Source organism: Mesocricetus auratus, unplaced genomic scaffold (genome assembly GCF_017639785.1).
Source record: "Mesocricetus auratus isolate SY011 unplaced genomic scaffold, BCM_Maur_2.0 Super-Scaffold_100046, whole genome shotgun sequence".
Classification (NCBI taxonomy): domain Eukaryota; kingdom Metazoa; phylum Chordata; class Mammalia; order Rodentia; family Cricetidae; genus Mesocricetus; species Mesocricetus auratus.
Genome location: NW_024429223.1, coordinates 2717940 through 2730767, shown reverse-complemented (window position 1 = coordinate 2730767; position 12828 = coordinate 2717940). Strand labels below are relative to the sequence as shown.

Genomic DNA, 12828 nt, shown 5'->3' with positions numbered 1-12828 from the left:
GAGAGGGAACTGGGTTTGACATGTAAAACAAGCTATTTAAAATTTAAAAAATGTTAAAAAAATTAAAAAAAATTAAAAAAAGAAAGCCTGCTATGTCTTTCCAGATATTTTCTATAAGTGACCCAAAAAACTCCACAAGGGAACTCCTAGAGCTGATAAACACCTTCAGCAAAGTGGCAGGATACAAGGTATACAAAAAATCAGTGGCCCTATTATATACAGACGATGAAGTGACTGAGAAAGAAATCAGAGAAACCTCATGCTTTACAATAGCCATAAACAGCATCAACTATCTGGGGATAATGTTAACCAAGGAAGTGAAAGACCTGTATATCAAGAACTTTGAGTGTTTAAAGAAAGAAATCAAAGAGGATACCAGAAAATGGAAAGATCTCCTATGCTCTTGGAATGGTAGGATCAACATAATAAAAATGGCAATCTTGCCAAAAGCAGTCTACAAATTCAATGCAATCCTAATCAAAATTCTGGCACAATTTTTCACAGACCTGGAAAGAATGTTAATCAACTTTATATGGAAAAACAAAAGGCCCAGGATAGCCAAAACAACCCTATACAATAAAGGAACTTCAGGAGGCATCACCATACCTGACTTCAAGCTCTATTATAGAGCCATAGTCCTGAAAACAGCTTGGTATTGGCACAAAAGTAGGCAGGTAGACCAATTGAACCGAATTGATAACCCTGATTTTAACCTACACACCTATGAACACTTGATTTTTGACAAAGAAGCTAAAAGTATACAATGGAAAAAAGAAAAAGGATCTTCAACAAGTGGTGCTGGAATAACTGGGTACTGTGGATCCATGTTTATCGCCTTGTACAAAACTTAAGTCCAAATGGATCAAAGATCTCAACATAAATCCAGCCATACTGAAACATTTAGAAGAGAAAGTGGGAGATACTTTTCAATGAGTTGGTACAGGAAACCACTTCCTTAACATAACACCAGTGGCACAGACACTGAGATTGACAATTAACAAATGGGACCTCATGAAACTAAAACGCTTCTGTAAGGCAAAGGACACAGTCAACAAGACAAAAAAGCAGTCCACAGAATGGGAAAAGATATTCACTAACCCCATATCCGACAGAGAGCTAATCTCCAAAATTTACAAAGAATTCAGGAAGCAAGTCTCCAAAACACCAAAGCATCCAATTAAAAGGTGGGGTACAGAACTAAACAGAGAATTCTCAATAGATGAGGCTAAAATGGCCAAGAGACACTTAAGAAAGTGCTCAACATCCTTAGCCACCAGGGAAATGCAAATCAAAACAACTGTGAGATACCATCTTACTTCTGTCAGAATGGCTAAAATCAAAAACACCAAAGACAATTTATGCTGGAGAGGATGTGGAGAGAGAGGAACACTCCTCCACTGCTGGTGGGAGTGCCAACTCGTACAGCCACTTTGGAAATCAGTATGGAGATTCCTCAGGAAAATGGGAATCAATCTACCACAAGACCCAGCAATTCCACTCTTAGGCATATATCCAAAAGAGGCAAATTCATATAACAAGGGCATCTGCTCCACTATGTTCATAGCAGCATTATTTGTAATAGCTAGAACCTGGAAGCAACCTAGATGCCCCTCAACTGAAGAGTGGATAGAGAAAATGTGGTACATTTACACAATGGAGTATTACTCAGCAGAAAAAAAACAATGGAATCTTGAAATTCACAGGTAAATGGATAGCACTGGAAGAAACCATCCTGAGTGAGGTAACCCAGTCACAAAAAGACAAACATGGTATGTACTCACTCAAATATGGATTTTAGACATGGATCAGGAGAGTGCCAGTCTGGGAAACAGGAAAGAACCAAAAAGATATGCATGGTACCCAAGAGAAGAGAAATGAGGCAAGATCCTCTGAACAGATGGGGAATACGGCGTGGGGTGTGGGGGAGGGGACCTGGGAAATAGAGAGGGGGAGAAGTGGAAGAGAGAGTAGGTCGTGCAGGAACAGGAAGGATTACTGGAGGGGTAGGATAGGGGGAAGAGGGAATCATAGGTTAGAAGACAGATCAGGCACCATTGTGACTTCTAGTGATCTAAACGGATGACACCAATTGGAAAGCTAAGCAATAGTGTAGAGACCACCTCGAATGCCCATTCCTGAGAGTGAACTTGATGTCTATAACCATCCTGGAGCCTTCATCCAGTGACTGATGGAAGCAGAGGCAAACACCCACAGTTAAATACTGAACAGAACCCAAGGAACCCAGTGACAGAGGGAGAGGAGCGATGAGCAAATTGGCAAAAAATGGGCTGGCAAAACCAGCAGAGACAGCTGACCCGAACAGGGGAGATCTCTTGGACACCTGACCGACAGCTGGGAAGCCAGCATGGGACCGATCCAGACCCTCTGAATGTGAGAATCAATGAGGAGGCCTGGGCAACCTATGGTGTCCCGAGCAGTGGATCAGTGTTTATCCCTCGAATACTAACAGACATGGTGTGTCCATAACACAAAGAGGGATGCTCTCTCAGCCTGGACTCTTAGGGAAGTGCCTGGACCCTACCCTGAGTGAAGTGACAGACTCTAGATATCCCCTTTGTGGAAGGAATTGGCAATAGGGTGGGAGGATGGGGGAATCGGGGGTGCAGGAAGAGGGGAGGGAACTGGGATTGACTTGTAAAACAAGCTATTTAAAATTAAAATAATTAAAAAATATTAAAAAAGAAAGCGTGCCGTGCAGTCACACATTTTCAATCCTAGCACACAGAAGGCAGCAGCATCTCTGTGAGTTTGAGTCACACAGGGAGTTCCAGGCCAGCCAGAATAACACAGTGAGACCCTGATAATATCACCATGAGAGTGTTCTTTACGGTCATACTGCAAGAGACCTACGGTAATTTTCGCATAAATAAGAAAGACATGTCAGTGTGGAACAATTGACCCCCAAATGGACACTGCTCGACTCTGCCTTGCTGCTCTGCGTGCCTTTTCCCACAAAAATCCACATGACTGCCTTGGACCAGCACCAGCCATTTTGAAGATGTCATTTGGAGAGACTAGAGTGCAATCTGAGCTGGTAACCCGGGCTTCAGAAGGCACACCCTAAGTGTGGATATTTCAGAGTGTCTATAAGAGTTTTGCTATCACACAATTCTAGTTGACCCTTCAACCACTTCTACCCTGGCCAGAGGGGAAGGAGTCCTACCCTTCTCCCCGTGGCCTAGCAGAGGGGGTGCTGGGAGGTGGCTGTGTAGGCTGTAGTGCCCCTGCTATGGAGGTGGGCTGTCAGGTCATTCACTGGTCTGGAAAGGTTCCCACTCTCTCTCCTGGGACTGACATTTTAGGCCTCATGAAAGGTTCTGTTGAGTCGACTTCTTATGGCCCTTCTTTCAGGACAGGGATGGAGATGCAGGCAGCAGACAGTGCACCAAAGTCTGAGGCAGGGGAGTGACAGCTGAGTGGTCAGCAGGCAAGTGACTGGATGTGTGGTAGCTGAAGCATCTGACAGGGGATGGGGAAGGAAAAGGAAGAGTCACAGAAAGAGATCAGAGTAGTGTCTTTGGATGGACAGAAGGGTTCACTCCAGAGGATGGAAACATCAGCCCCTAGTTCCCAGAGTATGTCCGGGGAGCTGTGGTGACTTTGACACAAGAGCCTCACCAGGGCCAAGAGTCACAGCACTGGTGAGGGCCAAAGAGGTCCTCCTTCCTAACCACGGGGTCCTGGGTCTATGCTAGTGTGAGGCCTGCTCACCTAGGGTACCACCTGCTGCTGCTCCCCCCCCCAGCTGTGCTTCTGTCCACTGCTGTGACACATGGAGGGCAATGGAGCAGCCTAAGCCGGCAGCTGGAGACCTTGCCCTCCCCCCCACAGTTTCTATCTTCTGAGCAAAGGGATCCCAGACAGCTATCTTGTGTGGGAACACCAGACCTTGAGCAGAGACCCACTTCCCCTTCTGCCTGGGAGTAGGCAGCTGTAAGACAATGTTTACTAAAAACATGTTTACTAAAAACAATACAATGTCTGGGGGCATTAAGTTCCTGGAAAAGTCCTGCCCACAGAAACCACCCTGACCTCGACCTTGTCCAAAGACTAATCACCTCTTCTGCCATGCCCAGATCAGTTTTTGGTGTCAGAGCAGAACCAGAGGGGAGAGGAGAGAGCAGAAGCTTCTCTGGTGGGAGCCTTTCTTAGGAAGTTTTCTTGAACCTTTTTGGGGCCTGCTTAAAGTTTTCTTTACACCGTTGAACAAGTCTCTGTGTTGTCAATCCCCGACACCCTCCGCACGTTCTCGGACACAGGCCGCGCAGCAGACGCGACAATTGGAGGTCCTACCGAGATCGTGAAAGCGAGGTAAGTGGACGGGCTTAAGAAACTATGGGGAATAGTCCCGGGAAGCTAGAATCATTGCAGTATCAACTAAAAAAGTTACTTAAAGAACATGGGACTGCAGTCAAGTCTAAAACCCTAGAAGGCTTTCTAAAATCGATCGAACGAGCCAGTCCATGGTTCATTACTGGGGGAAACTTAAATATACCAGATTGGGAGGAGGTTCGCCGTGATCTTCATAGACTTTTACGAAAAGAGGGATCTGAGTCCTTACCCCCTACGACATTCTCCTTATGGAGATTAGTGAGGGGAGCACTTTTGACAGATAAGGTTCGTCACTGCCAGGTAGTTCAGGACACAAAAGAGGCTTTTTTAGAGTTACAAGAGACTGAGACTCAAGCCTCCTTGAGTTCAGGGGCAGAGAGTGATGATGAATCATCTGAAGGGACCCTGACTGAAACTAGAGGCTCCATTGTTAGTGAGGATGAAGGGGAGTCTCTTAGTAACAACAAAAAAACGGGTAGAGATCTCCGGGCGCGACCCAAACAGAAGAACTCCGGTCAGAATCGGTTATATTCTTCTCTATCAGACCTAGAAAATGGAAGTAGCTCAGACTCAGACTCGTCACAGTCTGAAAAGGAATGGTTACTTGCTGAGATCGCAGCCCTTAAAAAAGAACTAAAAAAGATTCGAATTAAGGAAAGACAGGACAGAAAGAGAAACCCTTCTCCATACTCTGAAAAAAGGGACTCCTCCTATGAGATAACCCAGTCCTTCTCGGACCTGGAGGGAAGACCCAGAGGAGGGGTCCAATGCTGCCCGGTGGTGGCCCCAGTACTGGAAGTTCCAGACCCGAACAATTCTGGACAGGTCATTCGGCATCATAACCCTTTAAATTTTAAGGATATAAAACAACTTAAGGAGGCAACTTTAAATTATGGAGCACAGGCTCCCTTTACACTTTCCTTAATGGAATCTTTTGCGTCTCTTAACTTGACACCTAGTGATTGGCAGCAGCTTTGCCGAGCGACTCTATCAGGGGGAGATTATTTGATTTGGAGAGGTGAGTTTCAGGAAAGATGCAGCCAGACAGCCCAAAGAAATGCACAGGCCGGACAGCCCCAGAGAAATGTGGAGATGCTTACCGGGAGTGGTCAATACGCCACCATTCAGCAACAAATGCAATATGACATCGCAGTCTATGCCCAAGTGGCAGCAGCGGCCCAAGGGGCTTGGAAAGCATTGCCTTCCAAGGAAGGAGGGGATCATCTGTCCAAAGTCCTTCAAGGACCCTCTGAACCTTTTCAAGACTTCGTAGACCGTCTCAGTCAGGTAGCAGAAAGAATATTTGGGGGCATTGGGCCTGCGATGCCGGTCATCAAGCAGATGGCATTTGAAAATGCAAATAAGTATTGTAAGGAAGCCCTTCGCCCCTATCGCAATAAAAGTCTAAATGACTATATCCGGATTTGTAGGGACATTGATGGGAACTTCATCCAGGGCCAAGTGTTAGCTGCTGCCATTCGGCCCCAAGTGGGGAAAGAAAGACCTACTCTGGGAGGGAGAAAAACATGTTTCAGCTGTGGTAGGGAGGGACACTTCCATAGAGAGTGCCCTCAAAATAGTACTACGGGTCTCAAGCGACCTGGTTTATGCTCCCGTTGCCGAAGGGGATATCATTGGGCCAAAGACTGTTACTCTAAAACTGACCGGGAGGGAAATTTCCTTCCTGCTAATAAAAATCAGGGAAACGGGAGGAGGGCCCCGCCCCAGGGCCCCAAAACCAATGTGTACGGGGCAATGACCCCTGCTCCGGGCAGTGGCAGGATTCATTTTCTCCCCCAGAGCAACCCCTTCATATCTCAGACCTCCTTAGAGCCACCTCGGGGAGTGCAGGATTGGACCTCGCTCCCTCTGCCCGGGCAATCCTAACACCAGAAATGGGGATCCAGGCCCTCCCTACTGGGGTGCATGGGCCATTGCCCCCAGGCACGGTCGGACTACTCTTGGGACGGTCCAGTACTATTCTTCGAGGCATCCAGGTACACCCTGGTGTTATAGACCAGGATAGTGAGGGGGAGATTAAAATAATGACATCAGTGGGCAGTGGGGTTGTTGCCATCCCTGCAGGAGAACGGATTGCTCAGTTACTCCTTCTCCCTACAGCTCCTTGTGAGGCTAGAAAAATTAAAGAGAAATTACATTTTAAATTTTTTGACCATTGCTACACCCACAGCGGTGACCCCTGTGTAACTGTAGCAGAATGCTGCTCTACTGGGGGGAACCGCCTGAAGGGATGGGGTCAGAGCTTCTCGAAGCGGAGCCCCAGGCAGTCTCCTGGAGAGAAGCCCGACCCATGAGAGCCGCCAGAAGATCCCTGCGCTGCTGAGCAATATGTTCTATTCTCTTTATGCTTTTCTGCGTAATCTATTTAATCACTTTGCTATCTGTTTCCCAAGCACAGGCTGACCCAGATTCTAAAAAGGAGGCTGGCAATGCCACCAGCCCTGAGGTGGATAACCCACTACTAGAGGCACCTCCATTTACCAGACTGTTTATATAGAAGCTGGATACAATAAGGTTAGTAATCAAACTCTGGGAGATTTCCTTAATGCTGTGAAACGAAGGGAATTCCTTACAGAACACTGCCCGGAGGATATACTCAGTATCTGATTAAAGAGAGACGAGCCATTTTAGAAAATATGATGCCAGCCTTAAGATACTGGCATGCTTGCCATTTGATTGGAAGATCTTTTCCTACCACTTAACTGTGAGGTAATATCTGTCTTTGAAGCTGAGGTGTGTTTCTTGTATGCAGAAGAAGAATGGGTTCTGTCTTCAAATCCATTCTGTTAGCCTGTGTCTTTTTGTGGGCAAATGAAGACCATTAATATTGAGAGGTATTAATGACCATTGATTGCTCATTTTTGTTTGTTTTGGAGTTGTTTTTGTTGTTGGATTTGTGCGTGGATTTTCACCCCTTTTTTCTTTTAGCTGCTGGTAAAGTGGGATTAGCTATTCCCTGTGGATATTAAACCTAGAGAACTGTACCTGCTTTTCCGGCCATTCAAGGGCTATGAAGGGTCCCTGATCAAGCTCACTTCAAGACAGCCTGTTGGTTTTGTGATCTTTGACAGCCGGGCAGGAGCAGAAGCAGCCAAAAAGGCATTGAATGGTATTCGCTTTGATCCTGAGAACCCCCAGACCCTGAGGCTAGAGTTTGCCAAAGCCAACACCAAGATGGCCAAAAGCAAGCTAATAGCAACACCAAATCCCACCAATGTCCACCCTGCCCTGGGAGCACATTTGATTGCATGGGACCCTTATGACCTGATGGGGGCTGCTCTGATTCCTGCATCCCCAGAGGCCTGGACCCCTTACCCTCTCTACACTACAGAGCTGACGCCAGCCATTTCACATACTACGCTCACCTACCCAGCCGCCACCGCTGCCGCTGCCACCCTCCATGCTCAGGTGCGCTGGTATCCCTCTTCTGATACCGCTCAGCAAGGATGGAAGTATCGCCAGTTCTGTTAGCTCCTCAGTCTTGTTACCCTGGAGTTGGTCCTGGGTTGTTTGGGGCCAAAACAGGGCTCTGCCCTACTGCCACCTGAGGCCTGTGCAGAATTGCTGCTCCCCTCTAGACACTGTGAATCTGAAGCCTGACTCAGTGGATGGCTCTCGTTTCCTCCTCCCTCAGTTCTCCAAGGCCTTCCAGGAGGATCGGGAGGCCTTCTTACCCGGACACCTAGGCCCAGCTTGCCGGCCTCACTGGGAACCCAGCACAGCCTGACCTCCTGCTCAAACTTACTTCTGTAGTTCCCCATCAAGGAAAAGGGACATTTAATTTCGCATGTTTATGGATTGTGACACTTGTACAGTTTGTTCCTACACTGTCGCCATAGCAACAGGTCTTGGCACTGGAGGCTTGTCAAGCCTAGTCTCTCTCTCTACTCCTGACTCCTACACCCACCCTACTTCAGGGAGGCCTGAGCCTTGCAGCCACTTCTGACCTGAAGGCCCCGCTGCACACACACATAAACACACACGCACACACGCGCACGCATACACGCAGACTCCATCCTCATCTGGCAGCAGATCCGCAGCCTCTGACTTTCACCTCCAATCAGAGTCCTGATCGTCTCCTTCTCCAGAGGGCTGACAAGCCTAAGAAGCTGTGCCTCCCTCCCCCAGAGCACCCTACCCTGCCACTGCTCTTCATTCTTCCTGAACTCTGAAAACAACCAAAACCTGAAAAGTATTTTTGTACCCTATGTAACAAAATATTTATGGATCATAAAGGGGTTTTCATGTGTTTACCATTAATTATTGAAGAGACCTTGCTCAGCCTGTCAGATAAGTTTAATGTTTAGTTTGAAGCATGAAGAAAGGGGTTTCCGTTCCTCAGCAATCGGCCTTTGTGTCGGGCATTGGTTTAAGAATATGAGATGAAGGATGAATTGTGCAATTTTGTTTTCTTTTACAAGCATGTCTGTGCTGTACCTTTAACCTCAGCTCGGATGTTTGGCCGCTTCGGACTGTGGGTGATGTCTGGAGGTGGCTATTGTAACTGCTGACCCTGTGAGAATGTGAAACTGGATCATAAATGAAATGCAAAAGAAAAACCTAAAGTGAAAAAAATATTGAGGGGTATTAATGACCATTGATTGCTCATTTTTATTTGTTTTGGAATTGTTGTTGTTGGAATTGCATGTGGATTTTTACCCCTTTTTTCTTTTAGCTGTTGGTAAAGTGAGATTATCTATTGCCTATGTTTTTCCGGTTGTACTTAACTACTTGGGTTGGTGTTTTCCTTCCAGATCTTCTTGTAGGGCTGGATTAGTGGATACATATTATTTAAATCTAGTTTTGTCACGGAATATCTTGTTTTCTCCATTTTCTCCATCTATAGTGATTGAAAGCTTTGCTAGGTATAGACGTCAGGGCTGGCATCCATGATCTCTTAGTTTTTTAGCATATCTATCCAGGATCTTCTGGCTTTCAGAGTTTCCATAGCAAAGTGAGATATAATTCTGATAGGTTTGACATTTTCTTTAGCTGCTCTTAATATTCTTTCTTCATTCTGTATGTTTGGGGCGTGATTCCAGCTCCCTGTCTCAGTCCATGCTGAGATCCAGCAAAACCTGCCGGCCTAGAGATGTAGTCACTGCCAATTCCAGCTGTATGTACACATTTTAAAATCTTTAGTAGAGCCTTTTAAAAGAACCTTGTTTTTTATACTGAGTCAGGAAAACTCCCTTATGCAAGCCCTGAGAGTCTTTGCTTGTTGATATCAAAATAGAGCACACCTGAGAAAAATGCTGCTACCAAGAACCCATGCTATCCTCCGTTCCTTTCTTTCTAAAATTCCCTTAAATCTTTTGTCATTCTATGTGGAAATTCATCATCCCACTCCTGATCACCATTAGCAGATGATAGCATTTAAAATGTTTTAATAGCAGGGTTTTGTCATGACAATGGGACATGACTGCTCCTGGCAGCACCAATCTTCTTCAAAGATCATGGTCATTGAAGAAATTCCACAATGAGTTTACTTTTCTTGTGGCAAATGTTAGCCACTGGGCAAGAAATTGCTCTTGTCTTGACTGCTGACAGTTTGCAGCCAAATTGGACAAGCAGCACATAAAAGAGCATGACTTACAAACTTTGCCAAGAAAAGGGAGGAAAGCCCGTGAAAATATCCTGATTAACAGAAGTCTGTCAGATATTCCAGGCCTTTAGTCAGAAGAAAGGTGCCCCAACATTACAGAGGAACCTTGGAAGACTGTCCAGGCAGCCAGGTTTGTCTGTCATTTGTCACATTTTTGGAAGTCCCTTGCTTGCACACTCTGCTTAGTCAGATAATATTATTTCTTTCTTGGGACGCTGATGGAATTGAAGACTTTATTCTTACAATTTCCTAGAAGTTAATTCAGTAAAGACATTCACTAAGTTAATGGTGTAGGGGAGAGCTCAGGTACCCAAGATACCCACCATTCTACAAAGGGGTGTGGCCTGTATCTAAATGGGCTCTCCCCTACAATATGTAAATTGTATGAGGTTGAGAGACATACAAAGATACTTTTGGTAATGCAAGATGCAATACAAGGTGAATTACGTTCAACCTTTTGGAACCACCAAGAAAGGATAGATAACAGAATATTCTATCTGAATTTGTCAAGTATTTGCAGACTAGACATTGTTGATGAATTTATTTCCTGGATACATTGTATATAGTTATTGCACTTGTTCTATATAGTTTTTCTCATATTAGATATAAGCTTTTCTATTTTATAACAAAAATAGGGAAATGCAATATCCAATTAGGGAACATGCTAAGGAGTACCTTTGAACTCTACACACACACAGACAGACAGACAGACACACACACACAGATACAAATGTAATAACAAGGGAAGTCTTGTCTCCAGAATCATGAGACTGCATCCTCAGCACACACAGCCTCTCTGACCCATCACTGCTCCTTGCTTCTGGGGAGTTCCATCGGGGAGATCATGTACTTGCCCTATGGAGTCTGAACCACAGACACTCTGGCAGTGGTTAATGTGGTCTCTTGGCATTCCCTAATGCATGCTTCCGGGACACTTTGGCAGCATGCAATTGAGCAGTGATAGTTCAATGTTGATGATTGTCCCGCACATTCTCCAACACAATCAATGCCCCATCTCAAATCCACACAGCCCAGGCTCCCCTGTGGATTGCACGCCTTTTATTGTTGGAATCCTGGTCTTAGACACCTGGAGGGTAGGGGTAGGGCTTCCTGCATCTATGCAGGTGAGCAGTTTAGTGGTTTCCTTGAGTCTTCCCACAAAGATGGATTCATCAACAGTATTTGTCAGCATCTATTTTCGCCTGGAAAGAGAAAGTCAGTGAGGCATGAGAGGTGAAGGGGAGGTCATTGGTCATACACGGGAAACAAGTTGAGGGGGAGCTGTACCCATCTGCCATATATCCTGGGTCTGCTCAGGTCCAGGGAGCAAACTTTCCTTCCTGTTTCCCTCAAACGACATCAGGGCAAGCCTTGTAAACAGCCTCCAATCCAGGCTGATGGAAAGAGCCACCTGCCCTCGGGACACCATGGGCACATTCGGGACAGAACGTAGAAGCAGCTGGGCAGGACCTGGAGTGGCTCCATGTGAGCCTCAGCCAGCTATGGCCCCACAAGTGATCTTATTCCTGTCACATGAAGACCCTGAGGTACATGACACAAGCCTGTTGAATGAGCATACTAATTCTAGCTAAAAGAGGGGACTCAATTACATTCTCCACCCTGGATTCTACTTAGTGATTTTGGAGATCCAGTGGACAAGAAGATAATAAGTGTTTTGGGGGTGCAGTGGTAGACTTAACAAGTTAGGATAAAAGACCCAGGTAGGAGAAGGGGTACCAGACCCTGTGTTCCTGTGGCTGACAACCGAAGTCTGTTTCAGAAAGGCTGATGGAGGCCAAGTGGTATTGTGGGGGCAGGGATCCTGCAGGGTCCAGTCTGGCTGGGCTGAGCAGAACAGCCAGGCCTAGCTCAGGCCTCCTAACTGTCCCTTCCTGCCCCATCGTCCTGATAACCTAACCAGGGAGAGGCCTCTTTCTGGATGCACAGAGGAGTTGCAGTGATGGGGAGGAACACAGGCTCCATCGCCAACCTAGGGTGAGCAGGGCAGCAGACAGAATCCTGGGCAGACACAAGAGAACTCACCAGCAAACTGTGTACACTCTCCTTGTCTTCCTCTCTCAAATTGTTATCAGCACAGTTCTTCAGATTTTCAGCATTTTCCAGTGTGGCACTGTCATCCTTGTATTTCTTCACAAAGTTAACATAGTCATCCACAGATGGGCCAAGAAAAAGCTCAACCTTTTCTTTTATAGCTTGGCAAATGCCACAATCTGGAACATAAAGAGTAGGTGATCCTCCCTTGAAAATTAACATCAGATCACATGAGTTTTTCCCGGGAAGTGAAGGTGTGAGAGCCCTGGAGACCCCTCATCCCCAACACCCACAGCCTAGTACCCATCTCCCCCTGAGGTCAGGAGCAGGGCAGCTCCAAGCAACATGAGAGCACCAGCGAGCTTTATGGTAATGATGGCAGGTGCTCCTACCCAGCTCTGGCCCCTTCTATAACTGCCCTGGGCTGCTCAGTGGGCAGGGAGGGGCTGTGTCTGAGCCCTTCCAGACTCCTCCCAGAATACTGCGTGATACTCCCTGGGGTGGTGTCAGGGGAGATGTGTATTTTGGCAAGAGGAAAACATCCAGATCAGTAAACTCCCTGGCTCAGCCTGGTCCCCTTCTTAGTGCTCTGTTTAAGGTCACATGTCATAAGAAACCTCAAGGAAATGATGACTTGCCAGCCAGGCAAAAGGCCCCTCAATTAGGCCTCCAAAGTGGGGGCCTTGGATGGGAAATAAAGGTTTACTGAAAAGTCTCCTCGTAGTCAATGTCTAGGATAGACCACATCATATTCACTGGGTCCCTGCTCTGTCTGTTTCCATTCCTGCCCCCATCTC

General features: G+C 46.4%; 2 protein-coding genes across 2 annotated transcripts; one reads left to right on the top strand and one right to left on the bottom strand.

Annotated features, from left to right (window-relative positions):
- Positions 1-2832: 2832 nt before the first annotated feature.
- Positions 2833-8844, top strand: LOC101830811 (RNA-binding protein with multiple splicing 2). The gene is made up of 3 exons (XM_040735445.1): positions 2833-2872; positions 6768-6820; positions 7324-8844. Exons 1-3 carry the CDS (start codon positions 2833-2835, stop codon positions 7843-7845), a joined length of 615 nt encoding a protein of 204 aa, XP_040591379.1. The 3' UTR covers positions 7846-8844.
- Positions 8845-11037: 2193 nt separating this feature from the next.
- Positions 11038-12334, bottom strand: LOC121135990 (major allergen I polypeptide chain 1-like). The gene is made up of 2 exons (XM_040735482.1): positions 12023-12334; positions 11038-11181 (listed from the first exon to the last, which is right to left on the bottom strand). Exons 1-2 carry the CDS (start codon positions 12251-12253, stop codon positions 11152-11154), a joined length of 261 nt encoding a protein of 86 aa, XP_040591416.1. The 5' UTR covers positions 12254-12334; the 3' UTR covers positions 11038-11151.
- Between the last annotated feature and the right edge of the window lie 494 nt (positions 12335-12828).

Bases quoted from the DNA above. Each gene is read 5' to 3' on its own strand.
- LOC101830811 (XM_040735445.1), top strand. From the start codon at position 2,833: ATGAGAGTGTTCTTTACGGTCATACTGCAAGAGACCTACG. The intron at 2,873-6,767 runs GTAATTTTCGCA...CTGTTTCCCAAG, and splicing joins CATACTGCAAGAGACCTACG to CACAGGCTGACCCAGATTCT. The intron at 6,821-7,323 runs GTGGATAACCCA...AAGTGGGATTAG, and splicing joins GCAATGCCACCAGCCCTGAG to CTATTCCCTGTGGATATTAA.
- LOC121135990 (XM_040735482.1), bottom strand. From the start codon at position 12,253: ATGTTAATTTTCAAGGGAGGATCACCTACTCTTTATGTTCCAGATTGT. The intron at 11,182-12,022 runs GTGAGTTCTCTT...TTCTCTTTCCAG, and splicing joins AGAGTGTACACAGTTTGCTG to GCGAAAATAGATGCTGACAA.